This window comes from Argopecten irradians, chromosome 16, assembly GCF_041381155.1.
Source record: "Argopecten irradians isolate NY chromosome 16, Ai_NY, whole genome shotgun sequence".
In the NCBI taxonomy this organism is placed as follows: domain Eukaryota; kingdom Metazoa; phylum Mollusca; class Bivalvia; order Pectinida; family Pectinidae; genus Argopecten; species Argopecten irradians.
Window position 1 is genome coordinate 32,074,672 of NC_091149.1, and position 16,598 is coordinate 32,091,269.

At 36.8% G+C, this 16,598-nt stretch overlaps 1 protein-coding gene across 6 annotated transcripts in view; it reads right to left on the minus strand.

Moving 5' to 3' along the window:
* The window catches only part of LOC138310319 (twitchin-like), a 136,389-nt gene that overhangs the window by 42,659 nt on the left and 77,132 nt on the right, over positions 1–16,598 (minus strand). For 5 of the 6 annotated variants that reach the window (XM_069251487.1, XM_069251485.1, XM_069251488.1 and 2 more), the window contains exon 39: positions 15,461–15,490. The exons of the other annotated variant lie outside the window; for it this stretch is intronic. In XM_069251487.1, the coding sequence (XP_069107588.1) occupies positions 15,461–15,490 (30 nt within the window). The remainder of the gene's footprint in view (positions 1–15,460; positions 15,491–16,598) is intronic. 6 annotated transcript variants of the gene reach the window in all.

The following is a 16,598-nucleotide window of genomic DNA, read 5'->3' on the forward strand; positions in this document are numbered from 1 at the left end:
GGGCCTTTAATATCAAAAGGGGCAGATATTCTGGATATTAAGTTTTAAGAGTTTATATTAAAGAAGCTACCAATCAATTAAAATATACTTTTACATATTATGTGATTTGGTGGTGTTGGTATTATTTTTCTTGTATAAGTTACATGTACTTTTAACTGGTTTGTAATTGATGTCAAATACAGTTATATGTTTTACATTAACCCTATTTTATAATTTGAGGGCAGAAGTGGTTGATGTCCCGACACCTCTGGATAGCAAATTCGAATCCCTTGTGGGGCAGTCTCCAGGTACTGAACGCTAGTCGGCGGCTTTTCTTGGGAACTCCAATTTCCTCCACCATCAAACCTGGCAAGTCTTACTTAAAATGGCCTGGCCTGGTTGTTAATAGGTCGTAAAACTACCGAATCAAACCTACAACCATATTTATATACATATATTTCTGTCTCAAAATAATAAGAGTGCATCAGAACAAAATCATTGCTGTGGACAAAAAAGGCTTATTTGCATTTTGTACAGGATCTTTAAAAGGAAATAATTATGAAGTTTATAATGCATGGTTGGTCGCATGGTTGGTCAAATGGTATTAAGTTAGGTTTTTTCAGTCAAGTTCTATGATGATTTATTATTCAAATCACAGATGTTTGACGTTCTGTCAACAACAGCGTTTTTTATATATTGTACATGTATAAGGTTTTTTTCCTGTTTTAACTGTAAGAACGTCAAACTAGTGTGTTCAAGTGGTCAGAAAATATCAATTTAGTTCATTTTGACATATGAATGTCCAGCTTTAAATGAAAACCTATTAAACAATTAATTAAAATGCGCTAGAGATGGGATGGGCTTGAAAATACCTTTTAGAGAATTTTGACTAGGTAATGGAATGGTTACAGGAATAATCTGAGAAGGAGTTATAGTTATTTATGATCACTATAAACCTTAGCCCCAGTATATAAATATACACCGGTAAGTCAGAACGATTGGCAAGTCGACAAATATGGCAAAGTTCGTGCCAGGATAAAAGACACCATAAAAGTGTCGCCTAAAAAACTAAAACTGAAATAAAGCTATACTCTACCGAAACTTCACTGTGAATTAGTCCTCAAGAATCACAAACACAAGGCCTGACATCCATGTTTTCCTCTCCCTAGTGAACAGACGACATTTTACCTCAACCACGTGGTCGTGATCGGCTAGCCAGCATCACTAGCATGCAAGGGCTCCCCACGGGGTGACTGTACCGTTATAATTACCATGTACATATGGCAGATCAGCATGCATACGCTCACATATCAATGGATATTTTCCACATAACACAGGAATATGATAATTAAGTTATAACAGTTCAAAAGTGTTTATTGACGCATGCACACCAGATCTATAGTGGAACAATTAAGATTGGCCGCATTTTTTTTCTAATCCCTAAAAACATCATAAAGTCTATAATAATCACCCTTTTCGGGTCCAGATACATACATCAATATAAACTATAACTAATTCTCAGATATCTGTAAAATATGTTTTAATGGAATCTCTAATAATTGTTTTGAACACGAATGCCTATGATAATATCCTTATGTATTTTTAGAATATTCCAATTTTTGTCGCAAAAATGGCGTTACGTTTACTGAGTCTGCAACTTGCACTAACGATATCGATATGTTTGAAAGTTTGCGACGCTATATAAAATGTTTGGCGAAGTGTGCCTTTTACATGCTATTGATATATTTATAAAACAACAAAAAATCAACTTATTGAATTCATTATGCGAAAAGGCCTTCGTTGATTTTGTGGAAATGACAGTGGGTTTCCAGCATTGCAGACGTCGCTTCACAATTTACGTTGTCTTAAACAAACTACAATTAAATGAATGGAATTACGTACATCGATGTATACTACGGAGGAATACTTTTTAATTGATTTCTAGTGCCTAGAATCAGATTACTGCATTGTTGGAAGCGGTAACGTAAACTACACTTACTACTAGTAAATAGTGAATTATCGGAGACATTATATTTTTATATATTTTAAGGAGTTTTACATACCAGTACAATAAGACTTTTCGTCGTTTTGGGTACGAGACAAGAGATATACTGTTCTACGTTTCGAACCGTTCTGCCACCCCTGGGGGCCCCTCATTTCCTCGTTTATGTCCACACTAATTAACACATTGTCTACACCATTAATCTCACGCTCCCGTGTACCCCCTCAGCTTCTGGGAGTATCGAGTTTCTTTGGCCTCTCCAAGGACGCAAATACCCCCTCCCCCACCCTCACCCCAAGGGCCCAATTAAAATGTACCCCCTCCCATCACCTCAAAATGTACCCCCTTCCATCACCTCACCCCACCCCAATTACAGGATCCATATATCCCACCATCTCGGGCCCCCGCTCTACTTTCACTTATCATGAGCTGTATATGATCCGATGGCCGATACTGGTACACGTACGTAGTATCAGTTTCCTTGACCTCTAGAGGACACCATACTGTACTTCCCTTCCCAACCCCTGAGTCTTCCAGGCTGTCGCTTACATGCCCCTCCCTTTTTTCTGCACTCGCACCATGCATTCCATTCGACACCCCGGTCCTCACAGCCTCACATTTACATACATTTTAAGAAGAAAAAATCTTTACTATAACAAAGGTTTAGGTAATTGTTCTGTAATTAGGTAATTATTACCAAGACAGCTGTCGGGCAATCTTTTATGTATATGTATAATACAAGAGCCGATGGATCAACCCGTGTTTCTATTAACTCCATTGCCTGTTTATAGTTACTTACTATCTGATGTACCTCAGCTCTCGTCAACATTTTTTTCATTAAAACTACATAATATCATGGTATTATCTTTTGATTTTAAATGTCTCAAATTCCACTTTGATACACAAAGTACATTTGCACCTCCTTTCTACACGATGAGATCTCGTACTAACGACCCTCTCTCTCCCTTCTCGACACCCTCCTTTAGATCTTCACATGTCGAGATTCCGCACTCCGACCATCTCCCCCATGCATCTTGACCCCCTCCTCTAGATCTATACACGTCGAGATCCCGTTCAAGCACTCTCCCCTCTCTTGACCCTCTCCCTCTACATGCCGAGATCCCTCCACTACACATGTATCTTCCCCTCCCCCGTCTTGACCCCAACCTCTTATGTTTTACCATGCGCGCGTGCATGTCCGTGTGACTCTTGTGTTAATTGTTACATTGTTATCTATTACATGAAAATTATCACAGCGGGCGTGGATCTATAAAAAGAATGTGTACGTAATTTTGTTACACGTGTATTTCTTTATCGTTTCCGCAACTTGATAATAAAGGGCCCAGATCCTAGTGTGTATAATAGTGGTTTCAGGGTGTAAGTGTTACGCTAGACAATTGCCACACAATAAATAATCAAAATAAAAAAACGACATGTGCACGTTTTAAATTGTATGGGTTTTATGTGCATTTCATTTATTTCTATAATCATCCTTCCAATCCAATGTCATTCAGGTACCAGCATACAATGTAGTTTAATTGATTCTCAAAAACATTATGATAAGTCGAAAGTCCGACGCCTTTTCTTCCCATTACTGGGAAACGCAGAACTTTTCAAATGACACTGAGGCCCATGTTGCCAATCTTAAAGATTTCGGTAAGTAACAGAAATTCTGTTTTTGTTAAGCAAGAGATCCCAGAGGGATCTTGGCGCCCACCAAAGAATGATCTACGTCTGACAGTGGAAAGAGGATCTTTTCTCTGCTTTTCAAACTTTTACAACATATTATTACAAATGAAATTTGAGAAAGATCCTTTCAGATTTATAACACTAGCAAACTTTAATAATCATAATCCAAGATGGCTACCTGTCGGACATCTTGTTGACCAATCAATCCAAAAATGCAATATGCACAACTAGGGCTCTAAGGAAACCTGACTGATACCTTCAAAACTTTCTGAGAAATAGCGATAACAAACTTTAACTATCAAAATCAAAGATGACTGCCTAGTGGCAATCTTGTTCACCGATCAGTTTCAAAATGCAATATGCATAACTAGGGCCCTAGGAAAACCTACATATGAAATTTGAGAATGATCCCTTCAAAACTTTCTGAGAAATAGCGATAACAAACTTTAACTATCAAAATCCAAGATGGCTTACTAGTGGCAATCTTGTTCACCGATCAGTTTCAAAATGCAATATGCATAACTAGGGCCCTAGGAAAACCTACATATGAAATTTGAGAATGATCCCTTCAAAACTTTCTGAGAAATAGCGATAACAAACTTTAACTATCAAAATCCAAGATGGCTTACTGGCGGCCATCTTGTTCACCGATCGGTCCCAAAATGTAATATGCATAACTAGGGCCCTAGGGGAACATATATATGAAATTTGAGAATAATACCTTTTGAGAAATAGCGATAACAAACTTTAACTATCATGTTCCGAGATGGCTGCCTGGCCGCCATCTTGTTCACCGATTGGTCCCAAAACGTAATATGCATAACTAGGGCCCTAGGGGAACCTACATATGAAATTTGAGAATGATCCCTTTTGTACTTTCTAAGATATAGCGATAACAAACTTTAACTATCAAAATACAAGATGGCTGTCTGGCGGCCATTTTGTTCACCGACTGGTCCCAAAATGCAATATGCATAACTAGGGCCTAGGGGAATTTACATATATGAAATTTGAGAATGATCCCTTCAGCACTTTCTGAGAAATAACGATAACAAGAATTGTTAACGGACGGACGGACGAAAGGACGGACCACGAACCACGGACAAAAGGCAATTTGAATAGCCCACCATCTGATGACACCATCTGATGATGGTGGGTTAAGAAACAACCAACAGGAGCGATTTTACTCCATTTTTTTCTGGTATGTGAAAACTATTTTAATCAGATTATCGTCGCGGTAATAACTCCATGCTGCTTTAAAACATCTTCTTCCTACTAACGGTGCTAAACACATACATTATGTAGGCTTGTGCACTGTTTAAACTCAAGTCAATTAAAGCCACACTATACGTAACTATCAACAAAAATTCAAGTTAAATTCGACTCCGATATTGTTAGTATTTGTAGATGTAGTTAAAATTAAGATATATTAAAGAATATTCATAATGTTTTTTTTGATAACTTTGGTACAGCAGTTGTTGAAAGTCGATACATGTAAACATGCCTTCATTTTAAACTGGTCGCCATAGAAGTTACGAGTATTGCCGAACGGAAGTCGGAAAGTTCATGACCCGTTTTCGGAAGAGTTCGGACAGACGTTACGTAGTTACAGTAGTCACATGACGTTCTCGGCAAAGACGTTACATTGTCGGCTAACTTCGGCTTGTTTGACTAAGTGGGACCCACCTAGCGATAGTTAATATTTATTTGATTTTTAAAGAAATATTACGAATCATTATCGCTCATCTTGACTTCGATTTAGTCCTGTCTATGCATGATTTACAACAGGATTTTTTTTCAACATTCTTCTAAATCAAGAAAAAAATAAGAAAGATACGGATATTGGGCCTTTAAGGTCTATGCAAGAGTGTCAAAATAGCATTCATGGTTTTACTTACAGCGTGCTAAAGATGTTAAATTCTTTTCTGGGTAAACTCTATGGTGCGTCACCGACTTCATCAAATTCGAAATGTTTTCAATTTTAAGGGTTTTGTTTTTTTCGGAAAGGTAGTGGGCACTTAATATAAATGACCTTGACCATAATTCCAATGGCAATTTTTCCGGCATAAAGTTGTCTGTATACAAACCTACGCATCATTCGCTTATATCGCCAAATGAAATCTATGGTATATATATATATCCCATGCTCTGCCCAACGCCGGATAATTGATGTTCATTCTCTGTGCTTTCTCATAGTTTCCATTCAATAAAAGATATGTATGTGTAGCTTTTAAATATATATATATATCATGTGTTTATAACTTGAATGAGGTGTATACATTACTTTGCTCCGTAAGAGTACACAGGGTCCGTGTGATGATAGGTATATAAAATATTGTATCCCCTAATCGGCCTGACCACCAACTCTAAGCCCATCCCCACCCCGCATCCCCCTGTATAGGTATATTAAATATTGTATCCCCTAATCGGCCTGACCACCAACTCTAAGCCCCTCCCCACCCCGCATCCCCCTGTATAGGTATATTAAATATTGTATCCCCTAATCGGCCTGACCACCACCTCTAAGCCCCTCCCCACCCCGCATCCCCCTGTATAGGTATATTAAATATTGTATCCCCTAATCGGCCTGACCACCACCTCTAAGCCCCTCCCCACCCCGCATCCCCCTGTATAGGTATATTAAATATTATATCCCCTAATCGGCCTGACCACCACCTCTAAAATGTAGAGTATAAAACATTATATGTTCTCTGACTATCACCTGGTCTTGGACTCGTACAAGAGAATATGGAAATATCCTGAAAGTTTAGGGATTGCATGGTACTAGAGAATATAGAAATATCCTGAAAGTTTAGGGATTGCAATGTACTAGAGAATATAGAAGTATCTTGGAAGTTTAGGGATTGCAATGTACTAGAGAATATAGAAATATCTTGGAAGTTTAGGGATTGCAATGTACTAGAGAATATAGAAATATCTTGGAAGTTTAGGGATTGCAATGTACTAGAGAATTGGAAGTTTAGGGATTGCAATGTACTAGAGAATAACGAAATATCTTGGAAGTTTAGGGATTGCAATGTACTAGAGAATATAGAAATATCTTGGAAGTTTAGGGATTGCAATGTACTAGAGAATATAGAAATATCTTGGAAGTTTAGGGATTGCAATGTACTAGAGAATATAGAAATATCTTGGAAGTTTAGGGATTGCAATGTACTAGAGAATAACGAAATATCCTGGAAGTTTAGAGATTGCGACGTACTGGAGAATAACGAAATATCCTGGAAGTTAAGAGATTGCGACGTACTGGAGAATAACGAAATATCCTGGAAGTTTAGTGATGGCAACGTACTAGAGAATAACGAAATATCATGGAAGTTTAGTGATGGCGACGTACTAGAGAATAACGAAATATCATGGAAGTTTAGTGATGGCGACGTACTAGAGAATAACGAAATATCCTGGAAGTTTAGTGATGGCGACGTACTAGAGAATAACGAAATATCATGGAAGTTTAGTGATGGCGACGTACTGGAGAATAACGAAATATCCTGGAAGTTAAGAGATTGCGACGTACTGGAGAATAACGAAATATCCTGGAAGTTTAGTGATGGCGACGTACTAGAGAATAACGAAATATCCTGGAAGTTTAGTGATTGTCCTGGAAGTTTAGTGATTGTCCTGGAAGTTTAGTGATTGTCCTGGAAGTTTAGTGATTGTCCTGGAAGATTAGTGATTGTCCTGGAAGTTTAGTGATTGTCCTGGAAGTTTAGTGATTGTCCTGGAAGTTTAGGGATTGAAACGTATATACAGTAATATGCTCCTTACTCGAGGACGTTCATGTGTCCTTAGACTGGCCACCAGTCTCTAGAATATTAAAAACAATCACTAAAATTTGGCTTGATTGATTTTGTCTCTACTACATGCCTGATTCTAGACTTTAAACGTATATACAATAATATGCTCCTTACTCGAGGACGTTCATGTGTCCTTAGACTGGCCACCAGTCTCTAGAATATTAAAAACAATCACTAAAATTTGGCTTGATTGATTTTGTCTCTACTACATGCCTGATTCTAGACTTTAAACGTATATACAATAATATGCTCCTTACTCGAGGACGTTCATGTGTCCTTAGACTGGCCACCAGTCTCTAGAATATTAAAAACAATCACTAAAATTTGGCTTGATTGATTTTGTCTCTACTACATGCCTGATTCTAGACTTTAAACGTATATACAATAATATGCTCCTTACTCGAGGACGTTCATGTGTCCTTAGACTGGCCACCAGTCTCTAGAATATTAAAAACAATCACTAAAATTTGGCTTGATTGATTTTGTCTCTACTACATGCCTGATTCTAGACTTTAAACGTATATACAATAATATGCTCCTTACTCGAGGACGTTCATGTGTCCTTAGACTGGCCACCAGTCTCTAGAATATTAAAAACAATCACTAAAATTTGGCTTGATTGATTTTGTCTCTACTACATGCCTGATTCTAGACTTTAAACTAGGGGGAGATAATCTAGTAAAGAACTCTGCTGAAAAAGTCTTATCAGCAACTAAGGGTCTGGTGGCCAGCTAATATATCCTGTGTAAATGAGGATATTAACACACTGATACTTACAAGGCCATCGGTAACGGGTTCTCTTGTCCCAGTAAGGCTGTAAACATGCCAAATAAAATCGACAAAGGGCCACCATTGTAATAACGAAAACAACAAACCCTTCCTACCGACACCGTTGTAATGGCGGCTCGGCTGAGAAAGTTTGAACAACGGAGACCTCGGGAAGGTGAGGTCGAGAGGCAACAGGCTCGTGAAAATATATCTGTTATCTCTATCAATTTTGTGTGTAGCTCTAACGAGTTGATGTTTGTCTATAGACAGAGAGGTTTCGTATTCATAGCCGGAAGCTTTTGTTTAATCATCAACTACATGTCATAAGAGGAGGGAACCCCGGCTACACGCTATAAAACTGTGTTATACACGTTTCAAAGAGGGAGAATTTGGCACAGGTACCTCACAATTAATTACAGAGTAAATCATTGCACCTTTCAGGATTGGAAGAATGTAATGTTTGGTGCGCAATGTGAAAATGCGACCCTTATAGTTTTGACAATGGGAAGGAATGGATAATGATTATGATTCGGTATAAATTCCTCTGACATTATAGCCAGATATTACGTACTAGTACATGCTGTACCTGTAACTCTGAACCAGTCAGCATCAACGTGCGAGCAAATAAGAAATTTAATTATAAGTTAAATTCCAAACCACTTCCATGAATGCGGAACTCTTTTTAGTTAAAAAGCTGTAGTGTTTACTTTTTAGTCTTAATTCATGGAACATAATTATATTCAATATCAATAATTATGTTTTTTGAATGAAATTTGTACTATCTATAATTCCATATTCACGATGTTTCATGACTTCCTTACATGAATACGGAACTCTTTTTGGTTAAAAATGATCAACGGCTTTACGTACGAGTCAAAGCAGCCCCGATGCTCCGTCAGCTGATTGCTATGCTCCGTCAGCTGTGTGACGGAGACCGTGCGAAAGACATACCGAATCGTTCACTTTTTCCCTTAATCTCATATCCCGAAACGAATCTAAACAAACATATCCTGTTTACTTCAACAGATCGCGCTAAAATGCATCACTAACGCATCTCGGAGGAAATACTGCTGGTCTTACAGTACTGCTGATACTTGAACGACATTTTTTTTTATCCTGATATTTTTATACCTACACAGGGTACTACTACAACCTAGATTACATAATCTACATGTATTCGTTCTAAGTATATTCAGTATTTGTGTGTATACGAAACTAAAGGTACCACTATACCAATCTGGAACCACTGGTGTTTCTTATCAAACTCCGGAACTAAATAACACTTGTCAGTGTGCTAATGTGGACAGACACATACCAGCCCTGTGATGATGTGTCGATTGCTTGGCATCAGAAAGTATATACCACCTACAGGTTTATCATGTAAGGTCCTCGTGTGTTATTTAGGAGCTACTGTCGACTGTCATTGTCTCTAATTTGTTTGAATCTGATGTACGATAACGTAAGGTATCGTACAATACAACGTGTGTTGTATAATGATAACATGCAACATGGAAAATTGAAAAAAACAAAACAAATAAGAGCCCAATTGCTAGACATATTTGGTATTGACATGAAATTAATTTGGTTTTAATTTTGGTAAATTTCGACTGATGTTTCAACAAACTGTTGTCCTTTATCTCAACATAGCACAAACACAATATCAGGTCTCTTGGCCCCGATTTCTTGAAACAAGTGTAGATTTAAGTCAAAACTTAAGTTTTTTTCTCCTTATGTAACTTATGTGAAAATTAATGTCTTAAGTTTGTTTCGGGAAATCGGGGCCAGGCCTCTTAGCTATGGACAAGAAAACATTCAAGGATGTTAGCCTGCTTGACCCTGTGACCTTAATGAAGGTCAAGGTATTTCATTTAAACAAACTTGGTAGTCTCTTATCTCAGCATACCATATGCTAAATATGAGGTCTTTGGGCGTCTTTGCTATTGACAGGTCTGTCAAAGTTTTTAGCCTTTGACCCATTTGACCTTGAATGATGGTCATCCTTTTGAACGATCCTTGTAGCACTTTGGGGCATGCCAAAGGCCCAATATTAAGTTTCTTGACCTATCAATTGTGGAAGAAGTCGTTCAAGAATTGTAACCTATTCGACCTCTGTAGCCTTGAATGAAGGCCAAGGACATTCATTTGTACAAACTTGGTAGCCGTTTATCCCAGCATGTCATGACATTCCCTTAGGCCTATTGTTATTGACAAAACAAAATCGTTAAAATTCTCTATGGATAACCTGGAATTCCTTCACCCAAACATATCATAACTGTAATATGTCTGACTTACATTGTGCTTTTAGCCCCCAGATCTCATTACCTATATGGATTTATCTAATATTCCTCGACGTACAGGGTTTGTGGTTTTTAGTCCTCGCCTAATCGACGTATTTCGTGCTTTAGCCCCTCGACTGATCATGTTGGTATTTAGCCCTCACTTGACTTTATTCCTCGACTAATCAAGTCTATTTTAGCCCTCAATTGACATCTTTAGTTTTTCATTTTCCTCGACTGATCAAATTTGTTTTTAGCCCTCGACTGACATATTTAGTTGTTTTTATTCCTCGACCGATCAAATTTGTTTTTAGCAATTGATTGACCTATTTATCTATTTTTGAATTCTTCGACTATTACTATTTCACGTTGGAAACCAAATTCAGTTATAATCAAAGGCATTGTTATAACATCGCCATTCTATCTCAAAACCGCTGTTCAACATTAGATCGTTCTGTCGATAGATATATTACTAGTTACCTAATAATACCAAGGAGATAATAACGTAAATGTGTTATGTTTTATTCACACGAACTCATATACGTGTACTCTAGACTTTATTCTAAGTCAAATAGACACGAAAACCCCTTTCAACTTCAGAGAAAAAATAACGAGACGAGAACTCGACTGTGCAAGGAACGTGGACATGCACGGAACTATTATATTTGTAGCTACCACCGGCGTTAAAGCTTGTAGCACGAAGGAGGAATGCTTTACTTAACTCTCATTCACTCTGAAATTTCACATTGGACTGTTCCCGCCTCTGATCTAGAAGAGACCAAATGTGTCTTCAGGGGTGAATACTGCTGTGAATATATCCCATATACACCCATGGAGATGTAGGCAATTCCTACCGGTGTACCGACGCCATTATAATTCCGTTCCATTATCATCCACAGCTTGTGAATTTCGTGTGATAGATGGATAGTATTTGATTTGAGGAAGCAAAGTACATCCCGTGATTTACTAACGCGGTCAGTGCTGATAAAAAGGTACATGTTAGGACGAGAAACAGCGACCTTCGTATTGGACATTTGAAATCCTGGATACATACCAAGAAACAAGTGAATTGATGAGATATTTAAAAGTTAATGTTACCAACCTTTGTTTACATTTAGTGGACGTCATTGTATGATCTATCCTTTTATCTATCTATTGTTTTGTGTTTTTTTTTCTTTTCTATTTTATATATTTCTTTTAATTTAAATTTGACTTGGGAACATACAAAATACAGTTCATATTTTGTACATAGTTGTACCATATTCAGACTAAAATTGAAATACCTGACACTGTGTGTCCCTCTTTCCACTACTGACAAAATAACGACAACACAAACTCTTTATTCGTGCAAGTTTCTAAAAATGTGTCACCCCCCCCCCCCCCCCCTTTATGATTAGTTAACTATGCACTGGAACATGTGAATGTTCAATGAGTGCTGCCTTCCCCTAACTTTACCTAGATAACACAATAGTCTTCTTTAGCGACATATGAATTTGTACATAACGCCTTTTCTTTAATAAAAAAAAAATCCTACCAACCTACCTACCTACCCATCATGGTCGGACAGGATCGAAGAAAGGCAAATATAAATTTTTGACACGGAAGACGTCATATTTCAAAAGGTATAATACAGAATGTCGTAGAATTTCTTTTGTCACAATACGATGCTACCATTTTCCTCAGTACCATATGTATAACTGTATACAAGTAAACTAGACATAGATCATTATATATACTATATTTTATTTATATATACTATATGCGTTAGATCAACGGTTACCCTTTGAAAGCTCCTTCTTCCATATGGTTGGTATTAAAAGCCAATGAACACACGTTTTGTGTAATGGCTCCAGGATCGACGTGAGCGCGTGAGGTGTGCATGTGTCTGTGCACGTGCACTTTTGTGATGACATCATCAGTATTGTAAGACTTGTGACTTTTAAAGACTTTAGATATAACGTTTTCTAGCTTTCACATTAAGTATTTCTACCTCGAGACCATAACCCATTTTCTACTTTTTTATTCATATAATGTACTGGTAATTTATATTGTGTGATCTTTTCTCATAAATTAGTTTCTTGCGTTTTCATTTTTTTATGCAACATATTATTTTTTTAAAGTTTATGTTTTGTCACTCCATGGCCAATGCAATTTTATGTATCAAGAATCGACATATAAGTGGCAATACTAGTTCATTATTAAGAAATATTTAAGAAGTCAATAAAAAGAGAACGATAATATTTATGTAAGTTTGGGCACATTGATTCTGTGTAAGTTTGGGCACATTGATTCTGTGTAAGTTTGGTCACATTGATTCTGTGTAAGTTTGGGCACATTGATTCTGTGTAAGTTTGGGCACATTGATTCTGTGTAAGTTTGGGCACATTGATTCTGTGTAAGTTTGGGCACATCGATTCTGTGTAAGTTTGGGCACATTGATTCTGTGTAAGTTTGGGCACATCGATTCTGTGTAAGTTTGGGCACATCGATTCTGTGTAAGTTTGGGCACATTGATTCTGTGTAAGTTTGGGCACATTGATTCTGTGTAAGTTTGGGCACATTGATTCTGTGTAAGTTTGGGCACATTGATTCTGTGTAAGTTTGGGCACATTGATTCTGTGTAAGTTTGGGCACATTGATTCTGTGTAAGTTTGGGCACATTGATTCTGTGTAAGTTTGGGCACATTGATTCTGTGTAAGTTTGGGCACATTGATTCTGTGTAAGTTTGGGCACATTGATTCTGTGTAAGTTTGGGCACATTGATTCTGTGTAGTAAGTTTGGGCACATTGATTCTGTGTGTTTGGGCACATTGATTCTGTGTAGTTGGGCACATTGATTCTGTGTAAGTTTGGGCACATTGATTCTGTGTAAGTTTGGGCACATTGATTCTGTGTAAGTTTGGGCACATTGATTCTGTGTAAGTTTGGGCACATTGATTCTGTGTAAGTTTGGGCACATTGATTCTGTGTAAGTTTGGGCACATTGATTCTGTGTAGGTTTGGGCACATTGATTCTGTAATGATAGATAATATACTCTAAAGATGTATTATCACTATGAAACTGCATTATGAAAGATTGTTTAATAAAAATGTATTTGACAATGTCCTTGATATTACGCGACATTGCTACCTCTAAATGTAAAATAAATATGAACACATTTACCATTGAATTTCCCATCCATAGTTCTAATGATTAATCGTTCTACCATATCATCATATACAATGTATCTTCTGAGGCCGATGGGAGGCGTTATTTATAACTGAGGTAAGTGGAAGATGTATAACGTATTAGCTGTACTATCGCCCACAATAAACACCCTCCCACACATACAACAATACTGGCCTATTATCATGTGACCTTGACATATAAGAAATCTGCCTATTAATAATCGTCTCTAGTGCAGTTATCTTTCTTATCCCTCAGATTACTATATTACAACTCATGTCACCCATTCACCACTGAAAATCCATAATGGTCTGGTCATCGATTTCTCGAAAGAAACTGAAGTCAAAATTGTTCATATACGTTACATATAGAGAAAAAAGGTTTTGACCTAAGTTTGCAACTCTATGTAGAGAAACCGAAGCCAGATGTAGTGTTTGACCTAAAAGTGTCTACATTTCTCTTCTGTAGTGTACGACTTAACATAGACATTAGGATTGTTACTTACAGCACCTTTACGACATCTACGTTATTTGAGACTAGATGGTGACCAAATCTGGAAGATCTACGAAATGTTTGTAGATCAATCCATTCCATAGATCGACTCATTGCACTTACGAGATCTATACACATGACATACATCACCATGGTTAAAGATTGGAACAGATGCACGTGAGGATACAGATGCACTACTGTATGTGGCACCAGAGCGAACAACACGTCGGTAACTAGAACACATATATTCTATTTATAATTATATCAGAAGTTATATTACAGAGCACATATCAAAAGGGGGCTAGGAATGCACGATGATTAGGACGTGATGCACAAAACCTTAAAGTTAAAACATGGATATTGATCGACACTTTTTGTAATATCTCGATATGGCATCCTTAGCTTTTAACCCCGACATTGCTATGACGGAGCATGTAGGTCTTCTATGGTTTTCTGTGCAGTAAGCTAGTGTCCTAACCACAGCAGTAATTAATATGAAGTAGCTTATAGACAAAACAAAAAGTAACCATTTATCGGAATGTAACATTAAACACCAGGATAGTGACATGAATGTTACTGCTAATTTATGGCTTTTCTTCTAATTAATCTTTATTTCCTTTTACACAAAAAGGAAACAAAACATAATGAATTATATGCGTACATAACTTTCGGTAATCATGGTTAGCGCATTTATACACTTAACTTTGAGTTAACGATATGATTGCGTTAATTTCCTATTCTATACGTCTTTGACATGGTGCTTTTTGAATGCGCGATTCTATCATTGTGTTAATTAATTAAAAAAAAAGTTTTGCACTGAAATATGAGTATGTTTACAGTATGTCACGATAAATTAAGAATTGACAAAATAAAAGTGGGCTAAAGTATGTTTTTCAAACAGAAGAGATTCAACGTCATTGTTGAAGTCAATGCGTACCTGTATGTAATTATAATTTTTCAAGGTATAAATGTTAGTCTTCACATCACGTCACGTCTCAATGAGTATCTTAAAACGATGGGATACGAATGGATAGGTTTACTTAGACTTACCCATGCTTTAATAAACGAACTCATAAAATAGAACAACAGTAACATGTTAATTGTAAAACCGAAAACAAATTTCACTGGGAGTGGGGGAGGAGATAGAACGGTAAAAAGGAACATTTTGAAACCATGCCACCTGAAAAAATACAGAATTATCCAAACAGCAATGAATGGAATTAATAGATTAGTCTAAACCAGAGAAAAACACAACAAACGGTTCTTTACCCTGGCTGTGGAAGATAAGATCTGACAACACTGAAATAAAACAGGTAAAATATTGACAATGAGATATAACACATTTATTTCAAATCCCAATCGTGGGAATAACAAACAAAGACGAATTTTGGGCAAGCACTTTTTATTGTCAACAACTAAAACTCAAAATCGCAGGTATCAACAAATCACAAAGACTAAGGGCGTAAGCGATGATCAACAACACCTGGAAGTTAGGATGCTAATTCGTATGTTCATATAAGGAAAACAATCAATTAAATGAGGTTGAACCCTTTTACACCCATTTCCATATTTTTAAACGCGAAGATCAATTAAGGTTTGATCCATTATGAGCAAATGGGGATGAAAGGGTCATATTTGGCACAAATCACACTGTATCACAGTCCAGCATTTGAAATCAATCTATAGAAAACTAGATGAAGATAAATATGTGTCATATATCACTATCTTCAAGCCACTCTCAATCTATCACTATTTCAAAATAAACTTACCTGTGTTCACATCTCACATCTGTGTACGAAATCTATAGAATATTCTGCACACCGCTTAATTTCGAATATACTGTTGCACCTACATATTATAGCGCTTTCGGCGTCAAACTTTTTGTGTTAAAATCTGATTGTACTAATATAACTTTCTGCATGACGTTTTAATAATAAATACGCATGCGCAAATCTATGATAGCGCTAACGCACTCAAAATATACTTTGCGCTAAAATAAGTACGCTAACAGTATATATTTACCAGGTCGTGAAACTTTAACATTAATTTATATTTGATAGAAATTTCAATTAGTAATTTTCCAAAAATATTTGGACGATAGAGAGATGATACGAAGTGCAGTAAGTTCCATATATTTCCTTAACTATTAAAAACACAACACTCGTCTATGATAAACTCCTAGGACATTATTCTCTCATAATAAACTTCAAACGCAAATAAAGACAACAAATGAAATAATATAAGTATTCAAATTAAGGAATATTTTTCATTTCCCAATTCAATATACCAGCATGGTCGACTGTAGTCTGACATTGTTTTCGGGTGATTAATATCCAACAAGTAACTAAAATACTTAACAGGACAAATGATGCAGATCGTAGAAAATTATTATTACGCATACATTATG